This window comes from Bipolaris oryzae (genome assembly GCF_000523455.1).
Source record: "Bipolaris oryzae ATCC 44560 unplaced genomic scaffold scaffold_90, whole genome shotgun sequence".
Taxonomy (NCBI): domain Eukaryota; kingdom Fungi; phylum Ascomycota; class Dothideomycetes; order Pleosporales; family Pleosporaceae; genus Bipolaris; species Bipolaris oryzae.
In genome coordinates this window covers 49,171-67,815 of record NW_006911366.1, presented here as the reverse complement: position 1 = coordinate 67,815, position 18,645 = coordinate 49,171, and the positions used below count along the sequence as shown (strand labels likewise).

The 18,645-nt window shown below is 51.2% G+C and overlaps 8 protein-coding genes across 8 annotated transcripts; 3 read left to right on the top strand and 5 right to left on the bottom strand.

The window, feature by feature from the left end:
- Positions 1 to 167: 167 nt before the first annotated feature.
- Positions 168 to 4,805, bottom strand: COCMIDRAFT_6414 (uncharacterized protein; the record flags this gene model as incomplete). Its single annotated transcript, XM_007691027.1, has 3 exons — positions 168 to 668; positions 764 to 4,311; positions 4,364 to 4,805. The coding sequence occupies 3 exons, from the start codon at positions 4,803 to 4,805 to the stop codon at positions 168 to 170; spliced, it is 4,491 nt and encodes a 1,496-aa protein (XP_007689217.1).
- Positions 4,806 to 6,224: 1,419 nt separating this feature from the next.
- COCMIDRAFT_6413 (uncharacterized protein) lies at positions 6,225 to 6,932 on the top strand (the record flags this gene model as incomplete). The annotated part of the gene is made up of 1 exon (XM_007691026.1): positions 6,225 to 6,932. The coding sequence occupies one exon, from the start codon at positions 6,225 to 6,227 to the stop codon at positions 6,930 to 6,932; it is 708 nt and encodes a 235-aa protein (XP_007689216.1).
- Positions 6,933 to 7,178: 246 nt separating this feature from the next.
- COCMIDRAFT_6412 (uncharacterized protein) lies at positions 7,179 to 8,026 on the top strand (the record flags this gene model as incomplete). Its single annotated transcript, XM_007691025.1, has 2 exons — positions 7,179 to 7,243; positions 7,291 to 8,026. 2 exons carry the CDS (start codon positions 7,179 to 7,181, stop codon positions 8,024 to 8,026), a joined length of 801 nt encoding a protein of 266 aa, XP_007689215.1.
- A 389-nt stretch (positions 8,027 to 8,415) lies between these two features.
- On the bottom strand, positions 8,416 to 10,048 carry COCMIDRAFT_98695 (uncharacterized protein; the record flags this gene model as incomplete). The annotated part of the gene is made up of 2 exons (XM_007691057.1): positions 8,416 to 9,699; positions 9,821 to 10,048. The coding sequence occupies 2 exons, from the start codon at positions 10,046 to 10,048 to the stop codon at positions 8,416 to 8,418; spliced, it is 1,512 nt and encodes a 503-aa protein (XP_007689247.1).
- A 1,128-nt stretch (positions 10,049 to 11,176) lies between these two features.
- Positions 11,177 to 12,100, bottom strand: COCMIDRAFT_6410 (uncharacterized protein; the record flags this gene model as incomplete). Its single annotated transcript, XM_007691024.1, has 2 exons — positions 11,177 to 11,703; positions 11,761 to 12,100. 2 exons carry the CDS (start codon positions 12,098 to 12,100, stop codon positions 11,177 to 11,179), a joined length of 867 nt encoding a protein of 288 aa, XP_007689214.1.
- A 542-nt stretch (positions 12,101 to 12,642) lies between these two features.
- Positions 12,643 to 14,018, bottom strand: COCMIDRAFT_98732 (uncharacterized protein; the record flags this gene model as incomplete). Its single annotated transcript, XM_007691056.1, has 2 exons — positions 12,643 to 13,928; positions 13,979 to 14,018. The coding sequence occupies 2 exons, from the start codon at positions 14,016 to 14,018 to the stop codon at positions 12,643 to 12,645; spliced, it is 1,326 nt and encodes a 441-aa protein (XP_007689246.1).
- A 1,751-nt stretch (positions 14,019 to 15,769) lies between these two features.
- Positions 15,770 to 16,630, bottom strand: COCMIDRAFT_98736 (uncharacterized protein; the record flags this gene model as incomplete). The annotated part of the gene is made up of 1 exon (XM_007691055.1): positions 15,770 to 16,630. One exon carries the CDS (start codon positions 16,628 to 16,630, stop codon positions 15,770 to 15,772), a length of 861 nt encoding a protein of 286 aa, XP_007689245.1.
- Positions 16,631 to 17,408: 778 nt separating this feature from the next.
- On the top strand, positions 17,409 to 17,825 carry COCMIDRAFT_53227 (uncharacterized protein; the record flags this gene model as incomplete). Its single annotated transcript, XM_007691054.1, has 1 exon — positions 17,409 to 17,825. A coding segment is annotated over one exon (417 nt), but the record flags the coding sequence as incomplete, so codon positions are not given.
- Between the last annotated feature and the right edge of the window lie 820 nt (positions 17,826 to 18,645).

Sequence of the window (18,645 nt, the reverse complement as noted above, 5' to 3'; positions counted from 1 at the left end):
GCATGCTTTAGATATGAGTGCCTTGCCAAATACATATATATATATATATATATTCATTCTTCATCTTTCCAATACACAAACAGTGATGCAAAAAAAGAAGAAGAATTGTCAATTTCCAACACCATACCGCCTCTCCCTCTCTCTCTCTTCTTGCTGTTTACAATCTCTCAGGCAACACTGACCAACTCGGCCTCCTCGGCCTCCCCCTTCCTTACCCTCGCTCTCTCCACAAACTCATCCCCAACCGCCAACCTCAACCTCTCACACGTAGCCGGACTATCCAAATTCCACACGTCCTCTCCCTCCCCTTCACCTACACTCTTCCCATTCATCCTCCTCGCCTCCCTTACCGCCTCCCTCAACGCAAAAAACACGGTACTCCCGAGAAACAACGGCGGCTCCCCAATCCCCTTGCTACTCTGCACCGTCCTGAGATGATGCCACGTCAGCGGCTTACCGTCGTTGTCGTATCGTAGCATGCTTGCGTTGAAGATCTGTGGGATATCGGAGAAGCCGGGGATTTTGTAGGTTCCGGGTCCGCGGGTGAAGAGGTGGCCGGAGCGGCGGGTCCAGAGGGATTCTTCGAGGGTGAAGAGGCCGAGGCCTTGGAGGAAGGCGCCTTCGATTTGGCCGTAGTCGATTGCTGGGTTGATGGAGTTGCCGACGTCCTATTTTACCTTTGCGTTAGTAAGGGGTCGTGGGATGGATGGGAGAGGGGGGGGGAAGGGGAAAGGGAAGGAGGAGGGGGGATGATACTACGTACCATCATGATGTCAGAGCGAAGCACAGTGTGATCGCCAGTCAAGAGATCGAGTTCAACTTCCGAGCATGCAGCTCCCTGAGTCCAGTAGTAGTACATTGGCTTTACGGTTTCGAGGTTCGTGTCACCCCATGTGTAGCCTACTTTTGGCATTTTCCAGAAGCCGTTTGCGGCAAGGTTGACGCGGTCGACGTATGCAGCGTGAGCGAGTTCCTTGAGGGGTGCGTCTGGGCCGAGTTTCTCACGGTACGGTTTCAGGCGCTCGTTGAGCTGGTCGCAGGCGTTTTTTACGGCCATGCCGTTGAGATCGGAGCCGGAGGATGCGGCGGTGGGGGAGGCGTTGACGATCTGGTAGGTTTGGCTGTCCTGGGTGTAGATGGCGTCAAGGGGGGTGCCTAGCTCTTGTGCGGCTATCTGGCACATCTTTGTGTAGAGACCTTGGCCCATTTCTGTTCCTCCGTGGTGGAGTAGGACACTGCCGTCGTGGTAGATCTTTACATAGGCAGCTGCCTGGTTGAGATGCAACGCGGTTGCAAAGCTGAGACCGAATTTTGATGGAATCAAACTGATGCCTCGCTTCCTCCACTTGTTCTTCTCGTTGAACTCCTTGACAACAGCTTTTCGTTTCTCATACTCGGACGACTTGCTCAGCTGATGAAGCAGCATGGGTATGTGCCAGTCCTCGTCAATCTTCTGGAAGAATGGGGTGTGCTCTCCAGGCTTGTACAAGTTCTTCCATCGTAGCTCGTCGATATCTATACCAAGACCTTCTGCAATGTTGTACATGATGGTCTCTGCAAAATACATGCCTTGTGGCGCACCGAAGCCCCGGAATGCTGTGTTGCTGTGGATGTTGGTTCTGCAAACGTGACCGCGTAGGAAGACATTTGGACATTCGTATGCGTTGTCAAAGTGTGTCAGGCATCGGTCCATGACGGCACCACTCATATCCTGGGAAAAGCCGCCATTGTCATAAACATCAGCCTCCATAGCAAGGAGCTTTCCCTCCTTTGACACGCCGACTTTCCATTGCGCTTTGAACGGGTGTCTTTGGCCACTGAGCAACATGTCTTCATCACGGTTCAGCATGATGCGAACTGGTCGTTTCTCTTTCCTAGCGGCAATTGCAGTGTAGACGGCAAAGGGCACACTCCGAGATTCTTTACCGCCAAAGCCACCTCCCATGCGTTTGACACGAGCGTTGACACGGTTACTTGGTACTCCCAATACTGAACTGACAAACTCTTGTACTTCCATGGTGTTCTGAGTCGAAGACCAGACCTCGATAGCCCCGTCTTCTCCAGAGGGTATGGCCAGCGCTGCATTCGTCTCGAGGTAGAAATGTTCCTGACCACCTAGCCTGCACATGCCTTCAAAGATCCTGTCACATTGGGCAAAAGCGTCAGCCATCTTATCGTCAATGGCAAGGCCCTTTCTCAAAAACTTTCCGTGAGGAAAGTAGCTGTTGGCCGCAATGGCTTCATCGATAGTCAAAATGTGGGGCAGCTCTTCATATTCAACCTTGACAGCTCGAGCAGCTGCTTGAGCTTCCAACGCTGTGTCAGCATAGACCATTCCAATGACTTGACCATGTGACAACACCTTGTCTTCGGCGAAGAATGGCTCGTCTTTCTTGATAGATCCCCAAATGTTCGCGTCAGAAGGGATGCTATTTTTGTCAATATATCCAACAACACCAGGCATCTCAAGCGCTCTATCCCAGTCAACGCTCAAGATCTTGGCATGGGCTTTTGTAGACATGACAAGGCCACCAAATAGTTCGCGATCCAATCTCGGCATGTCATCAATATACTCAGCCTCACCTGTACATTGCTTGAGAGCAGAGAGATGAGGGACTTGCCTACCAACAACACGCTGCTCGTAGGGGTTGTAGTTGTCACGCGTTCCACTAGAGATATCACGATGAATCTCATCTACAACCTGCTGATCAACGTTCCCAAGTCCAAATTCAGCAGCAGCTTCGTGCCAGAAGCGGAAGAAGAGCGAAAGTGTAAGAGTCTTGCGGTAATCAGCCATACCACCTGGAACGCTATATGGAAGGTCATAATCCTGTGTCAACGCAGTAAGCGCAGCATCTAGCGTCCCCGAGTGAAACCATGGCTTGCCGAGAAGAGCACTCTGTGTCTTTGGCGAATCCTTGGTCATTGGCGCCATGCCACCAAAAACGATGGACGAATCTTCGACCCGTCCAGCGGAATCGAGGCGCACCCTGAACGCTGCCGTAACGATTGCAATGTCATCATCTTTGCGCTTAGCCTGCTTGTATGCTTTGAGCACCTCCCTCGAGTCTTTTGGTGGTAAAGGGATCCGGATGCGGTACAAGGCTGCGTCAGGAGGTAGACTCGTCGTCCTGTATGCCAAGAAAAAATTGGACATGGGGAGATCAAGACTACCAACCTTCTTGTTGATTGCTTCTAGTGTGGCACCTGCTGCCAACAACACGGGATTCGCATCCGATATGGGCGATGCGGTTGCAATATTACCAGCCAGCGACGCAACATTGCGAATCTGGCGACCAGCAAAGTATCGCAATTGTTTTCGCAGAGCTTCTAGGACCATTGCACGCTTACCAAACTTGGCACAGACTGTTTTACAGATCCCTTCTAGTTCGGTAAGTGGAGTGTTGGCTGCGATGACGAGCTCCTTGGCGTTCTCGAGTTCGGCATCCATGGGGAGTTTGGTATGCTTGAGCTCTGGGATGTCTGAAATGTAGACAGAAACTGCAAAATCAGAGTTCTTGAAGCGGACCTCTACCTGCACTTCACTGGCACCACCAACGAGCTTGGCCGATGGGAATGCATCCTTGATGTCCAGTAGCTGGTCAAGCTTGGTAGGTCGGAACCAAATCTTCTGGTCGTTGCCGTAACATATCGGTTGTGGTTCGTGCTTCCACAGCGCAGAGGGGAAGATGAGTTCCGTGTCTGGTATGTATTCCTGAAACTCTATTCTTGGGACACCCTTCTCTGAATTTGCTGCTGGCGCAAGGGCAGCAGATGTTGAAGTTTTTGTTTGAGCGGCTGCACCTCCTTCTTTACTTTTCAGGGGTTTCGCATATTCTGCGCCGCTGATTGCAGGATCTGCCTGCGGGGGCTGTTTTGTGCCCAGGACGGCAGGTATGTGCTCATCTTCGGATGTCGAAATAGGCTCCGATGGCGGTGAGGAGGTGTTGGACTTACTATCGGTGGAGCTGCTATCTGAGGGCTCATCCCTGCAACAGCCCCCTGGACGACCGCAGGAAACCTTAGAAGGTCCTGCACATCCGCTGCGGGTGAGATCAGTGACATCGTCCTCGAACCGCCCAGCGTCTTGAGTAATTGGTCCATCTTCCTCAGCTAGCTGGCCCTTCAAGTCTTCGGTTACGAATGTCTTTGCAGCCTGCAGAATAGGCTTGTAACCAGTACAGCGGCACAGGTTGCCATCCAAGTGGCCTTCCATTTCGATTTCACGGGCACTTAGATGGAACTTGTTTGTCTCGGGATTGTATGCGTTGCGCACGACGGCATAAAGACTCATGACGATACCAGGAGTACCTACAGCATTTGTCAGTAACCTGGCCAGGCAGCTGCAGACCTAGACACTGACAGAATCCACACTGGCTACCATGAAGCTTTGCGATCCTCTCTTGCAGGGGGTGTGGCCGACCAACACTGCCGATGCCCTCGACGGTGATGACATGCTTGCCGTCGATACCCACAAGCGGGAACAAGCACGCATTCACTGACAGATGCTTAATCCGTTTCTTCTCAGACTGCGAGTCTGCGACTTGAAGTACGACTGTACATGCACCACATCCACCTTCGCCACAGCCCAGTTTGGTGCCCTTGAGATTGGGCTGGGCGCGAAGGTAGTCAAGCAGCGTCCAGTGGGGATTGGGGTTGCTTATGACGGTCTTCCTGCCGTTTATGTAGGTTGTTATATCGGGAGTTTTGTATGTCGCTTCGATCAAGGGTGTGAGGGCGTCGACAGCGGAATGCGCCCGAGGTGGGTCTGCAGCGCTACCTTTCGGCGGAACGGGGAGAGACATGGCAGATCCGCGGAGAGCCTGCACAAAGCAGACGACAATTACCCAAACAAGGGATGTGATGCTCTTCTCGTGAGCCTGGCAGAATGACGCTGACAACTCTTCAGCCTCTGCATCATCATATCGCCAGTAGTGTCACGTGATGATATCGCTGTCGGGCCTGATTGGAGGCTGACCTTCCGCTGGCCGACGAGTTTTGTCTGGGCTGGAACGCCCTACCCGCAACACCCCACTTGCACTTGGCTACCACCACTCGCTTTCAGCGCCACTACAATACACCGCGTCAACGCCCATCTGCACAACCAGCACCCACACAGCAGTGTAACCAAAAGAACAGATTCGTATGGTGGATCATTCAACGGCCTAGTCGTTTCCCCGGCAGTCGGATAAGCATGCCCCAAAACTATTGGTGCTACTGGCATCCGAGTCAGTCTTGGCCTCTGCAACTACTGCGCTTGACAGCAAACCCTGCGAGGGTTGGGGAGGACCACGGCCAAAGAATAACACTGAGAAAACACCCTGACATCCTGAAACAAGGTGACCTTGAATCCACCACAGCAGGCAGCTTCATCAGAAACCATGTCGCACAAAAGGAGGAGCCTTACAATGTCGACTTGGTCGTCTCTGGTCGCCAGTTCACTGAGAGTTTGTATCTCTTAAAGAGATTGGTAAAAGGTCCAGAATCGGACCAGTGCAGTCAAAACTTCTTCTACAGCGTTGATCTTCCCTCCAAATCGTATGCCGGCTACTCTGCTTACGAACAGATTACTTATTCCTACAACTCGAGTTTGTTATTGTGTTGGGTGTGTTAGTCCTGGAATCAATTCGGGGAATTGCAGAGCAGATGAAGTGCCCCACGTCTCTATAGAAGTAAGTTCTGTAGATGACGTTTACTTGACGTTGCCACCCGCTGGCACACACAACTAGTGGCTGGGAAAGAAGCAAATACGCTTGCAGTTGCGTCCAAGGCAATGTTGTCATTACCATGGGAAAACTGAAAAGATGTAGACCATGCCTCTGACACTTTTCATAGCCGTATCCGATGCATGCCTGAGGGCTCTCGTCCCATTGGCTTTGCAGCCGCTGCCCAGGCTCCAACCAGTTGAGTCGGTCCGTCCCGACTAACCGACTCTCACTAGACTGCTTTGCATCCATCCTTTTTCTCAACTGCCTTTCTCGTACTCTCACCAACCTATTTGCAGTGCATAGATCGAGTTCTCGACCCGACTTTTCGGACCCCAAGTACCACTTTCGCATCCGAGGATGTAGTCTCGCATACCAACAGCCGGCGCCTCCTGCAGCAGTATCTTCAGCTGGTGCACGGTTCAGCCCCATCCTTCTTTTCCATGCCACTTTTCGGACTTCGACACCTCGTATCCTGACCTTGACACGAACAATAGACTATTTGTGCTGTTGTTGCAGATGGCGCTTTCCCTCCATGAGTCGTCTTCGCCGACCATCGCCCTGGACTACTTGGCAAAATCTCTGGAACAGTTACTACAAAGACTTGCCAAGGCTGTCGTCAACTCTCCGTCTGCTCTGGATGCTGGAGACGACAAGGCGGCTTCGGTCAAGCCGGTGCAGAAACTACGAGGATCAATCCACCTCGGCACAAGGACCGGTTCTAGTTATTGTATCATGATCAACCGCTTCTATGTACTATACAGGGCGCATAATTTGGAGATAGCACGTCATTTTCTTAAGCCCCAGCATGCAGTGTTTTGTCCCCCGGACCACAACAACGGCAATTTGACTGGATATATAAGCAAATCTTCAAACCCTGATCTTGTTGAGCCAATCATTATTCCACATCTACCTACATATGACGCAGAATTCTCCTTCATCAGTATCGATCAGGGAACTTCCATGCTCTTCTATATGCGGCCGAACGGGTGGCCTGAGTTTAAGGATTCATCGACTATGACTACGCACGCCACAATACGCACGTTCATGGACATGGACTCCATGCAAATATCGGTTGCAGCTTTAATCGTGGAGATTCATGTCAAATTTTCGAAATCGAGGAGGATTGATTTGATGGAAGAATTCCCGCAATCTAGATCTTCGGTTACCCTCGCTATTTTAGCCGTAGTGGGTCGCCGTCAGTCCGGATACAGTGCATCAACGTGACACAAGAACTGTATTTGGTACTAATGTATATGTATGTTTTATATTGCGGATCATCTAAATAGCGTGGCTGCTCGGGCGGCTAGGGCCAGTACCCGCTGCCAGGTACAACATGAACTGGCTCCGCACACTGCACCACAGACAGGGCCGGCCCTTTTTCTAGATTTTTCGACTGCAACTATCGCCTGAGAATTTGCTTCCAGAAAAGATCTCCGTCTGCAAGACAATAACTTGACAATCTATGGCATGATGTCAATTCTCCTTCCCCTTTACATCTATCCCAGCCCTGGGGCCTGGGATCCACTCTACGCAGCGTATGTATACAGAATCCTTTTATTCTCCTTATACTAACAGAAATCAGAGCAAAGGCACACCGCGATGTTTCTTTTACAGTCGTGCTCAACCCTTGCTCTGGACCCTGCATGGGCTCACTCCCTGACTCAGTATACCTGGACGAAATCCCAAAACTTGCTCAATACCCCAACATCCGCACCTTGGGCTACGTAGCGACACATTACACCAAAAAAACCGTAGACGATGTTTTGGCAGAAATCGATACATACTCAAGCTGGCCCTACGTAACGAATGTGACGCGTATGCGCGTCGACGGCATCTTCTTCGACGAAACACCCAGCACTTACAGCCCAGAATCATATGCCTATCTTGAACGAGCAACCCACGCAGTCAAGAACACCAGTACGACGTTCAAGAAAGGCTTTATTGCGCATAACCCCGGTCTTGTCCCTCTAGCGGACCTCACCTCACCCAGCTATCTCGCAGACTCATACTTTAACCTTACCGATCTCACCGTTGTCTTTGAAGAAACTTTCGAAAAGTATCTAGACAAGGACACAATGGGGCCCCTTTCCAAAGCAGCCGTCCCGAACTCGAAATTGGGAGTTATCCTGCACTCTGTCCCGAGGCTGAATCAGGACGTGCTGAGCTATATAGTCGGAAAAGTAGAGGAAGCTGCCGACTGGGTGTTCTTGACGAGCGGGATCGAGGGCAACGGATACCATGACTTTAGCGAAGTTTGGCAGGGCATGATCTCGGTAGTCGGGAAAGGAAAAGGCGTGGGGACTGGGTGGAAGAATTAGAGTGAGGATAGAGATTGAGGGGAATGTAGAGCTTTCATGGAGGACCTTTGCTTTTGGGATTCATTTCTTCTTTATCCTTTGTTCAAGAATTCTTAAATGGCTTATGTCGGTATTTAGAAGGTTGCGTTTTTAGGTGCAGCTAGCTAAGCCGTGTCGGTACTCTTCTCCTATTCTTTCATAGTTGGATTGCATTTTTCAGGAATCCAGTTTCCTAGAAACGCTATTTTCACCGTGGAGTGAGCCGTCCCTTGCTGTTGGTCGCATGTAAGCGCCCTCTAAACAGTGACGCCAAACAGGGATAAGCATGCAAGTGCAGCCTCTTAATAGTAAGCTTATTACAGAAAAATCAACCGTTAGTTTCGTAACGTTAAATATCGTGAAGACGCTTCCTATACACCATCTCCCCGCATCTTCTCCTCCTCCTTCACTCTCTTCTTCTCCGCCAACTCCTGTCGCCACCTCATGCCATCCCTCATAACCCACAGCGCGACGGGCAACAACGCCACATATATAAACGCAATGAGCGTAAACGCCCAACCCGGATTCATCGCACGACACATTGGCAGAATAGCCGCCGAACCCCCCGCACTCATCAAGCACCTCGCAAAATTCACCGCCGCCGTTGCCGCAGCCGGCTGATCCCGATGCAACTCAATCAACAACCCATTCGTAATATTAAACGCACTCGTAATACAAAACCCCATGACGGCCAGCGCAATCTCCGGACCCGCAATATGCGTCTTGAACCGCAGCGTCCACGCAAACATGACGATTCCCAGCACGCCGACGACGTGGTTCGGCAGCAGCACTTCCATGCGCACGCGCTCAATGGGGAAGTTGCTGAGATCCTGTTGCTTACCCGGGATAATTGCGAGTCCGATTTTGCGGGCGTGGCGGCGGAAGTTCCAGTCGACGACGCGGCCCATGGTTAAGGAGGCGATGAGGGAGGCGACGCCGTTGGAGATGTAGCACAGTCCGATATCGAGTTCGTTGAGGCCGTAGGCTTCGTGGAAGAGATCGGGGATCGCGGCTACGGTTATCATTAGGCCGGTGAAGAAGAGGCCGTTATACAGGAGGATAATCCCTGATTCCTTTTCACCCAGGATTCTCATCGTAGCGAGTGGATTCGGCCATGCAGTCTTCGTACGCGGAGGCAGCGGCGCAGGTGTTTCATTCAGGAACTTTTTGCGGAGTTTGCGCTGCTGGATGCAGCTTATGACTGAGCGGTTTACTCCCTGTGGGGGGATAGAGCCGTTGCCTACGACTTTCCGACAGGTTTCGGGGAAGAAGAAGACGAAGAGGATGAGGAGGGTGCCGGAAAAGATGGAGAGGAACCAGAAGATTGCGCGCCAGCCTAGGTAGCGGGAGAGGAGGCCGCCGATTGTAGGACCAAAGGCTGGGCCCACTAGCACGCCGGCTTGCGCGTAGCCCATGTAGGTGCCGCGGTCGGCGGAGGTGGTGATGTCGGCTACGACGGCCATTGTTAAGGCAATGGCTGCGGAGCCGCCGATTGCTTGGACCATGCGGAGGATGAGGAGGGCGACGTAGTTTGTTTGCAGGGCAAGCCCGATGTTGCCTATGCAGTAGATTACGAAGCAGATTATGAAGGTTAGTCTTCGTCCGCTGTTGTCGGAGAGAGTACCGAGGAAGGCGGGCGCTATGGCTTGAGCAATCTGTGGACGTTAGATGCTAGGCTATACAATTGGGCGATATAAGAGCTTGGGTTGATTATTGGGAGACTGGGGAAAAGCCTAAAAGAAACAAGGAATTCTGAACGAATCATGGGAAACATACCATGTAAGTCGTCAGCGAGATATTGACCTGCGCAGGCGTGATATCCAACACATCGGCCAGTAGGTTGAGTGCAGGAAAAACCATGGCGGCACCAAACGGCGATATCAGAGCGGATACGGAAACGAGAGCAATAATCCATATCCTCATCCCCTCACTAAACACTGAATATGGCTCCTCTGAAGTACGTTGCTGTACAACTTCCGACGTCACATTATCTTCAACATCCATCTCCTTCTCTGTCGCAACATCTACACTGGCGTCCTCGGCCGAGCTCTTCGGAGCAGCCATATCAGCGCCTTCTACCTTTTCTCCAGCCAGCAACGACTACAAGGATTATATCTTCAAGTTCTGAGAAGGGGTATAGTCAAATATGGCGCAAGCGTGTTCGTTGTAACATTGGCAAGAAGGGGCAAACCAGTCATTGAGATGTGGAGAGAGAGAGAAAGAGAGAGGGAGGGAGGGAGAATCAGAGGGTTGGACACGCACACACATGCTGGGTACATAGTGTGGATCACACTCCACACATGATGCATGTACTAACCGCCCTATCGAACGGCGGCGCTAGGGAAGTGGAGGGAACAAGCCCATGGTTCGCTGCAATTGCCAGGACCGTTGCTGGTTCTTTCTCCTCCCCAAGCCCAATACCGATTGCGGTCGCTATCTGACCTGCATCTTGTCCATTACATACGGCAGGTTGCCGGTTTTGGCCGCTTTCTCCTAGCGCTCTGGTAGTGACGATTTCTCGCTATTGTGCTTGCGTATTGTCACACCGGTGTAGGGTAGTTAGTTCTAGGCTTCGGTCGATGAAGGGTGGACCGAGTCAGGTGGACCCCCACTGGTAGCTTCAATGACGGAAGCCAACTTCCGGAGATAGCAAAGCGCGAATTGCTATTTCCGAACTGGGTCGGAGTATAGAATGCCGAAGAAGAGGTATTATTCCCGGTGTTTGGATATCGATGAGATGATGGGTTGGAAGGTTAAGACAAGCTTTTGGGCTCGGAGTCTAGTTATGCCGCGGCGATGGTTGGTGCGTGGAGTGCGGTGCGGTGCGGTATCGGCGTGTTTGCGCGATGTTAAATATTCTCGGAGTTTTATATATTCCCTAGTGTCTTGGGGAAAAATACATAAACAATGCTTGGGAAGAAGGGATAAAACTGATGCAACGCAAATAAGAAACTTGGTGGAAAAATGCTGCGCTAAAGATTCGATAACTATGCGAAAAGACCAAACCTCCCATATTAGCATGCGATACGCACCTGGCCACTGCTTTTTGCAGCTTCCAGCCATAAACGCCACTACCATGCCTTCGTAGAATCTTTCATAGCCACTCCTAGTGGATATTCCAATTTCTTTGCGTTAATCATATCGATCGTCGTCACCGTGGAAGAACCTCAGCACAGCCTTGGCTACAACCAACCCATCATGCATCCAGTCAGCTCTTTCAGCAGCCTCATTAGCCTCTTCCTTGCTCACACTGCCGCTTTCAACTCTCATCTCCAATTGTCTCTTGACAAGTTTCTCATCAAACTCCATATGTCCTTGCGTAGTGAATAACCTCTTTTGAATATACACGCCCTGAACACCAGTATGATCGCTCGTACCCCAGACATGTACTTTTGTACCCTTTGGCAGCAAGTCCGTTGTTTCTGGTGAAGGAGCATTCACAACATGGTCCAGGTGCATTTGGTGAAGATGGATCTTGGTCTCCGTCTCTGGCAGATTGAAGAGTTCGCGGCCGATTTCTGAAAGCTGGATTGAGTGATGCGACAGCTCCCACTCGCCGTTCTTCTCTGGCTTCACGGTGGATCCTAGTGTACGGCAGAGAATCTGATGGCCAAAGCAGATTCCTGTAAAGCGGATATCGGGGCGGTTTTGCCAGACATCTAACGTTGTTGTCAGCCATTACTTTGCTTGTCGTACCGAAAACCCGGTTTACGCACCTCTGATGAATTGCATAAGTTTCATGATCCATGGGTCATCGCCATGTGCGTCCCAGCAGCTACCCGTAATCAGGATGGCATGTACATCGTCTTGGATCTCTTCTAGTGTCGGTATTTTGCCACCTTCTGGCTCAACAACATATTGCATAGCTGTTTCAATGCCTAGTTGCGGATCATGCTCGTCTCCAGCCTTCTTGAGGAGTTCGCCCAGTACAACGCCAAAAGAACCAGTCTCTTTCTGAGTATCGGGGTGTGTCTCATCCGTCTCGAGAACCAGCATGCGGACCTTGTCCGGGTGGTTGGAGAGAAGTGTGCGGTTCTGTGCGATCGGTGGTACCATTTTGGCGGTGTATGTGGAAAACTGATGTGGTGAAAAAGAGAACAAGGATTGTGAAGGAACTAGATGTGAAGAAATAGTCGTCCGCATCCGCGGTCTAGGAAATCTTCTGGGAAGGCATGACGTCTGACGAGAACTTTTTTGCACAGATGCTATGACGCGTATAGGCTTGTACATGGTCAAAAAGAGTTTAAAGAATTCAAAGAGCTAGTTTTCTTCTGGCTGACAAGAGACGCGGCGGCCTTTCCAAGAGGCCCATGTACCATTTTTCGGCTGCCATCTTGGCAGTGTCATGTTCTGCTGTTGTATGACGAACTTTCAATTGACGTCAGCACGACTATGTCTATCACGTCTGGGGTTCAAAAGTCGAACGTAATAGCGTAGTCTTGGAAGCGTTGGCAGTCCCCAAATTCTGGGCGATTTCGGTATAACGCGGCAGCTATCCATGCAGGTACTGGAGATCGGTGTGGCTGCGTGGCTGAGCGCCATGATCTAATTGGTCTATGGATCCGATGACTAATAGATAATTGTGGCTGGAAAGCTGTCTACTCCACGCCTTTGCCCTTCAGCTTCAAATCCTCCGGGTCATGCGGCGCTTCGGCAAGTTTGCCGGCCGACTCTTTGCCCGTCAACAACTCAGTAAAGACCTTTTGCAACGCTTCAATCGCCTCTTCTCCAATCTGGTAATGTATAACCAGTCTACCACTACCCGTTCTTACTCCATACTTTTCAGCTAGCTCGATGAAGCTGTTGCGTTCAATATCGTGGGCCGCCAGGTCCAACCAAACCATGTTTGTGTCTACCGGGTATTGTAGCTTGCCTCCTAGGTCGGTCCATATCTTCGCAACCCTCTTCGCGTTCTTGTGAGATTGTGCAAGTTTCCCGCCAAGGAACGTCTCTTCAATGGCGACGCGCATCGGAGCAGCGACCACACCAGCCTGGCGCAGTCCTCCGCCAATGGACTTGCGGATCCAGCGACTACGTTTAATGAAAGCTTTTGTGCCAACAAGGAGACTTCCAATGGGCGCACCTAGGCCCTTGCTGATGCACAGACTGATGCTGTCGAATTCGGCACAAAAATCCTTTAGGGAACCGGCGCCTGCAGCAACAGCCTCCCACAAGCGCGCACCGTCCAGATGCATGATGATACCATGTTGGCGTGCCCAAGCAGATATCCGCTTGACTTCGGAAAGAGGCATGATGGCACCATTCAGTGTATTTTCAAGGGAAATCATGCGCGTTGGGCAAGAGTGCACGTCATCTGAGAGTGTCGCATACTTTTGAATATCTTCCAAAGTGAGGTATGTGCCGTTTGTCGCGTCGAGAGACTGGACCATGGCTTGAGACAAGGTAGCTACACCTCCTGCCTCGTAATTGACAATGTGCCCTCGCCGGTCGACAATCACGGCATGTGGAGGACAGGTAAGGTGTGCCCGGAATGCAACCTGGTTGCCCATGGTACCCGAGAGAACGAGAAGCCCGTCTTCTTTTCCGCTCAAGTCTGCAATGAAGCGCTCAAGAGAGAGTGTAGTAGGGTCCTCCATGAAGACATCGTCGAGTAGGGTGCATTGCTGAATAGCCCTGAGCATGGACATGGTAGGGGTTGTGTGCACATCCGAACGCAGGTCAAAGGCGGCCGGGTTCTTTTCACTACCCCAGGCCGTGCCATCGGAGGGTATGCCATTGGGTACAGTCTTGCTGCTCATAGCAGAGTACTGGTCGAATTCGCCCATGGTGAGCCGTGCTGTTGTATGCAGGCTGCGCAGGGTGGGGTTCGCGGGGCGGACAATGGATGCGGCGACGGTTCGAGTATTCACAGTCAAGCTTGTTCCTTGGGGATGTGTGAGGTCAATTGGACCAGGCGTGGATGAGTCCACGTACTGAGAAGGCGCTGTAGCGGGTATAAAAGTGTCCGCGGCATCGCAGGCTATGTCCAAAGTTTCATAGGGCGTGTGCGGCATCTCAAGAAGCGCTCGGAGCCGAAGATATGCGGCGGCTGCTTTCTCGACGCGGAACACTCTCGACTCCGATTCGCCCACACCTCGTCTATTCCCGGTTTCCTTAGGAAGGCGACCACCTAATGTACATCGCCCTCGTCACCCGCCCAGATGCTTTGCATGCCATTACCTACAGAAAACTAACAGTGTGCACTCGTGCCATCTTCACTCGCCAGGACTAGCCAGCGAAGGCCCTCCCCTGTCTGATAACCCCTCTTTTAGCTTACAAACATGCCAACAAAGACATACTGCAGATCCTATAGCAGGAACGTGCTGACAACCCTGACGTCTTCATTGCTCATTTGTAGATGGAGATAAAGATACCTCGACGTTGTAGTTGCGAAATCTTCCTCCTGTCTTGTTGACATCAGCCTAGCATGTCGCTTGTAGCTGGCAGCGATATGGATAAGTACAAGAAAACTATTGATTTGGGATTCACACATCACACCATATCATCGGATCCATACCCATCCGTATTACACCAAGAATGTCTCTGGATGATATCGACCATCGGTCTACACCATGCACGGATACCATCACTCTCCGCTTCTATGCGCCGTCTTTTCCATCGAACCCCGCTTGCTGCCATTTAGCACTTACTTCTTTCAACTCTTTCGCCTATTATTTAGTTCAGTCTAGGCTCACATGAGGTGAAGCGTCAAAACAATGGAACCAATTCATCAGATGATACGGTCAATCGACTCTTAGTCCGACTTGAAATGCCTTGACTGACATTTCCAACGACCGATCCAGACTCTATCTCTAGAGGAAATAAACTTTAATCAAACACGATCTTGCCAGCACATCACCGTACATTGGTCGTAAATATAAGCTGCAGTCTCACATCCACCACTCCAGCATCCGAACCTCATCATACCTTCACAAACACAAAAAGCAAAGTACAATCACTAAACCCTCTCCCAAACTCCCTGCGATATTAACCTAGCTCTTGACCCCGACATCGACGGGTTTACACCACCAATTACGCCCCTTTAACCCCATTCAAAACTTGCACCCTCCAATAGCCAACGGTCAGACTATCCATACCTGTCTATCTCTGCAACCTCGTAACCAACCCCAATATCTAAAACAACGTTCTGGGTTAGACCGGCACGGTTGGCCTTATCGCCGTCGAACCGGACCGGACCGGTTGTAGGTGAGGTGCATACCCGGTCTTTTTTCCTCTTTCTCTTCTACGGTAATTCAGGGTGTCGGGCACGTAAAGCAGGCGGGATAGTGGGGTGCTTATCGGGGTGAGTTGATAGGTTGGATAGATGAGGCTAGGGCTTGGGTATGTGGTCTGGGTGGCAGGGAATGCTTGATAGGGTTTGAAACATTTTTGAGGAGGGTGCCCGGGCAAGCAAAAATCAAACGTGTTTGTTTAGAAATTAAGGTATTGTATCTTACATTTCTGACGGTAAGAAAACCTGACGACGCAGAATACGCCAGGATTATCTTACTAGAGGAAAAATGAAAACGTAATAGTGGTGAAACCAAAAAGCGTAGTCCGAAGTCGATAGAGTAAAAAGACAAGAGAATAAAGACAGTTGTTCTATGGTATCTCCTAATTTCGTTGCAAGATGCGCCTTCCATAGTCGACAAAGCAAGAAGCAAAATAGTTATGTAAACATAAAATCATCATATGTGCACCTTCCCATTCCCATCTCCAACACCCTCACACAGTCCTCAACACACTCACCCCCACCCTCTCAGCCAAATCATAAATAGCAGCAACCACAGGATCAACATCCACACTCTTAATCGGAATCCGATGCGCGCCCGGCCACTCCACTAACGTCGCAGTCCCCTTCTCACAATACTCATTCAGCAACTTCCTATGCAACTCCAGCCCCGGGTCCGCCAAACCATGCACGTGCAATGTCGGCACTCTAAGCGTCGCCTCCTCATCCACCTCTTTACAAAACTCAAACCCCTCTGATATCTTCCCCGCACTCACCAGCGTCTTGCTAGTCAGCAGCTTGGGATTGAGATTGGACAGCGGCGCCCTCCCCGCAAGCAACACACCAAAGCGCCACTTGATATCTGGGAAACCGGTGGGACCCGGTGTTATGGGCGCTGCAGGTCCACGCTTCTTAGCTTCGTTCTCGCGGGCCTGTTGCTCAAGCAACAAACTCGCGGATAACTTTGCGCCCTGGCTGAAGCCCATGAGGCCAACCCACTCGCCCGTGCCGCCCGCTTGGTCGTCGTCTTGCATGGCGGTGCGCATGGCGTAGCCAATCTCCTCAATGCACGTTTCCTCGTCGAGCTCGGGGTGCGCAGGTAGCCAGCGGAGCCACCGCCGGAAGGGCGCGTAGCTGCTGTACACGTCGACGACATCGGGGTGCGGGTCGCAGAAGAAGGGCGCGTCGACCCATACGAGGCGGAACGAGTGTTGCAGATGGCGGATTAGGCATCGTGCTTGTGCTTCGAAGATTGCGGCGTTGACGCCGCCGCCGTGGAGACAGAGGATGCGTGGGAAGGACCGGTCGTCGGGTTTTACCGGGGGTATCTTGAAGGCGGATTGTGAGGGGATCATGCTTGGGGAGGCTCTGAAGAGGTGGGCTTTTGGGAAGGGGAAAGAGGGCTGCGAATGGGGATTCTACTGTAGAAGGCAATTATGGCGAATCGCAAGCATCACATGTGTGTCTTACGGCTACGGGAGAAAGGCCGCTCGGGGGAATATGCGGCTCATTCTTAGTCTGCCGCAACAGCGTTGAGAATAGGCATCAAAGTACTGAGGGCAGCGACTTGCAGTGGGCTCGGAGTCCGGAGCTGGGGGTCAGGGTAGGCCTAATGTCTTCTCTGCATGACACTTATGCTGCTAGACATACACTTACAGGTAATTTTGTATGGATGTAGACTAGGAGTATTTTAGAGTCCGGCATATTGTCCGAGATTGACAAGGAATGATGGCAAAAGGTATGGCGACAAAGGCAGCTGTGACAAGGAAGCTTGTGAGATAGGGCGGGGAACCGCTTCGGCTCAGAATTGCACTAAGTAACGTCCATGCCTAGGCTGCAAGACGCCCCCGGTCACTAGACAAAGCGCAGGTACTTCGCTAAAAACCACCTCCAGTCCTTTCGGCGCGTTGGGCTGACCTACAGTCTTTTGTCAAACCTGTAGTAGACTGCTGTCGTACCACTAGATACCAAAATCTACAACATGGTTGACGACTTCATGCCTTGTGCACTGGAGCCTTCTGTTGGGCACCTGGAAGCACAGCCACCACAACATTTACATTTAGTGTTTTACGCATGGTCAGGAATTTTATAAGGTGATTAGCAGGATGACATTGCACTCTCCGCTACACTGCGATGGATCATTTCCAATACAAGCCGCTTGATCCTAACGGCAACCACATACGTCTACTACGCTTTTCAGACGAACTCGGCTACGCTCTTGACAGCTTTGACCTCAATCAGTGTCCTCCATACGAGGCTTTGTCGTACACATGGGGACCTCCACTTCCAACAAGTACTATCACCGTGAACGAAAAACCGTTTGAGATTCGGGAAAATCTGTCGGACTTCCTTGATCGTATCCGAATTGGCATCACTCTCCTCGATAAGCATGACTGTCCTCTACTGCATCCAAAGTATCTATGGATAGACCAGCTGTGCATCAACCAGGCATCCGAGGAAGAGAAATCGCACCAAGTCAGTCGCATGGCCGGGATTTATAAACAGGCGCAGCGTGTTATTGTGTGGCTAGGTCGCGGTGACGAGCACAGTGGTACCGCAATGCGACTCATAGCAGATACGTGGTTCGCAGATGAGCTCCCTGCTGAAACCTATCCGCCAACGTTTCCCGGAACGGGTCTTTGGCGTGCTCTACACAACGAGCAGCGAGAGTACTTCGATCGACTCCTCAAACTTGGCCATACCGTGGAAAACCTAATGCAGCTACCATATTGGAACCGGCTCTGGGTAGTCCAGGAATTCGTACTCGCCCGAGACGTCGTGCTTGTGTGCGGTCCATTTGCCGTCACGCCTGCTGCCATTGATAGACTTCGATACATTTCTGGCTTACCGAGATGGTTTGGATTTCGTCCAGATGACCTCATTGCGACTCCGGAGCCAGTGCGTAATCTTTTCGGTGCGCGGCGCGACAGATCCAAGGGGACTACATTCTCACTACCCGAGTTGCACTTGATATCCCTCTTACGCGACTTTTCGGCGCGGAAATGCGAGGACCCGCGTGATAGGGTGTATGGGTTGCTCTCGCTGTGTAACGAACAAATTGATATTGTCGTTGACTACTCGAGGCCAACGGATGTAGTATTCCGTGAGGTCTTTACTACGCTTATCTACTTCAAAGGCTATGATGAAGATTGGTTTGTACAACTCGCTAAAGATATGGGGGTGACGCAGAAGCGTCCTACGCCTAGTGGAAGTTGGCACCTGAAGGCTCCAAGGGAGCGTCAAATGGAACATTGGGTGCCGCTAGAATTAAGGCAGCAATTTCTCAAGTATTGATTAAATGCCAGGTATGTTAGATGTAAGCCCCGGGCGCTTGTACGGCCATGTGTGTTTTCCACTAACCAATTAGCCC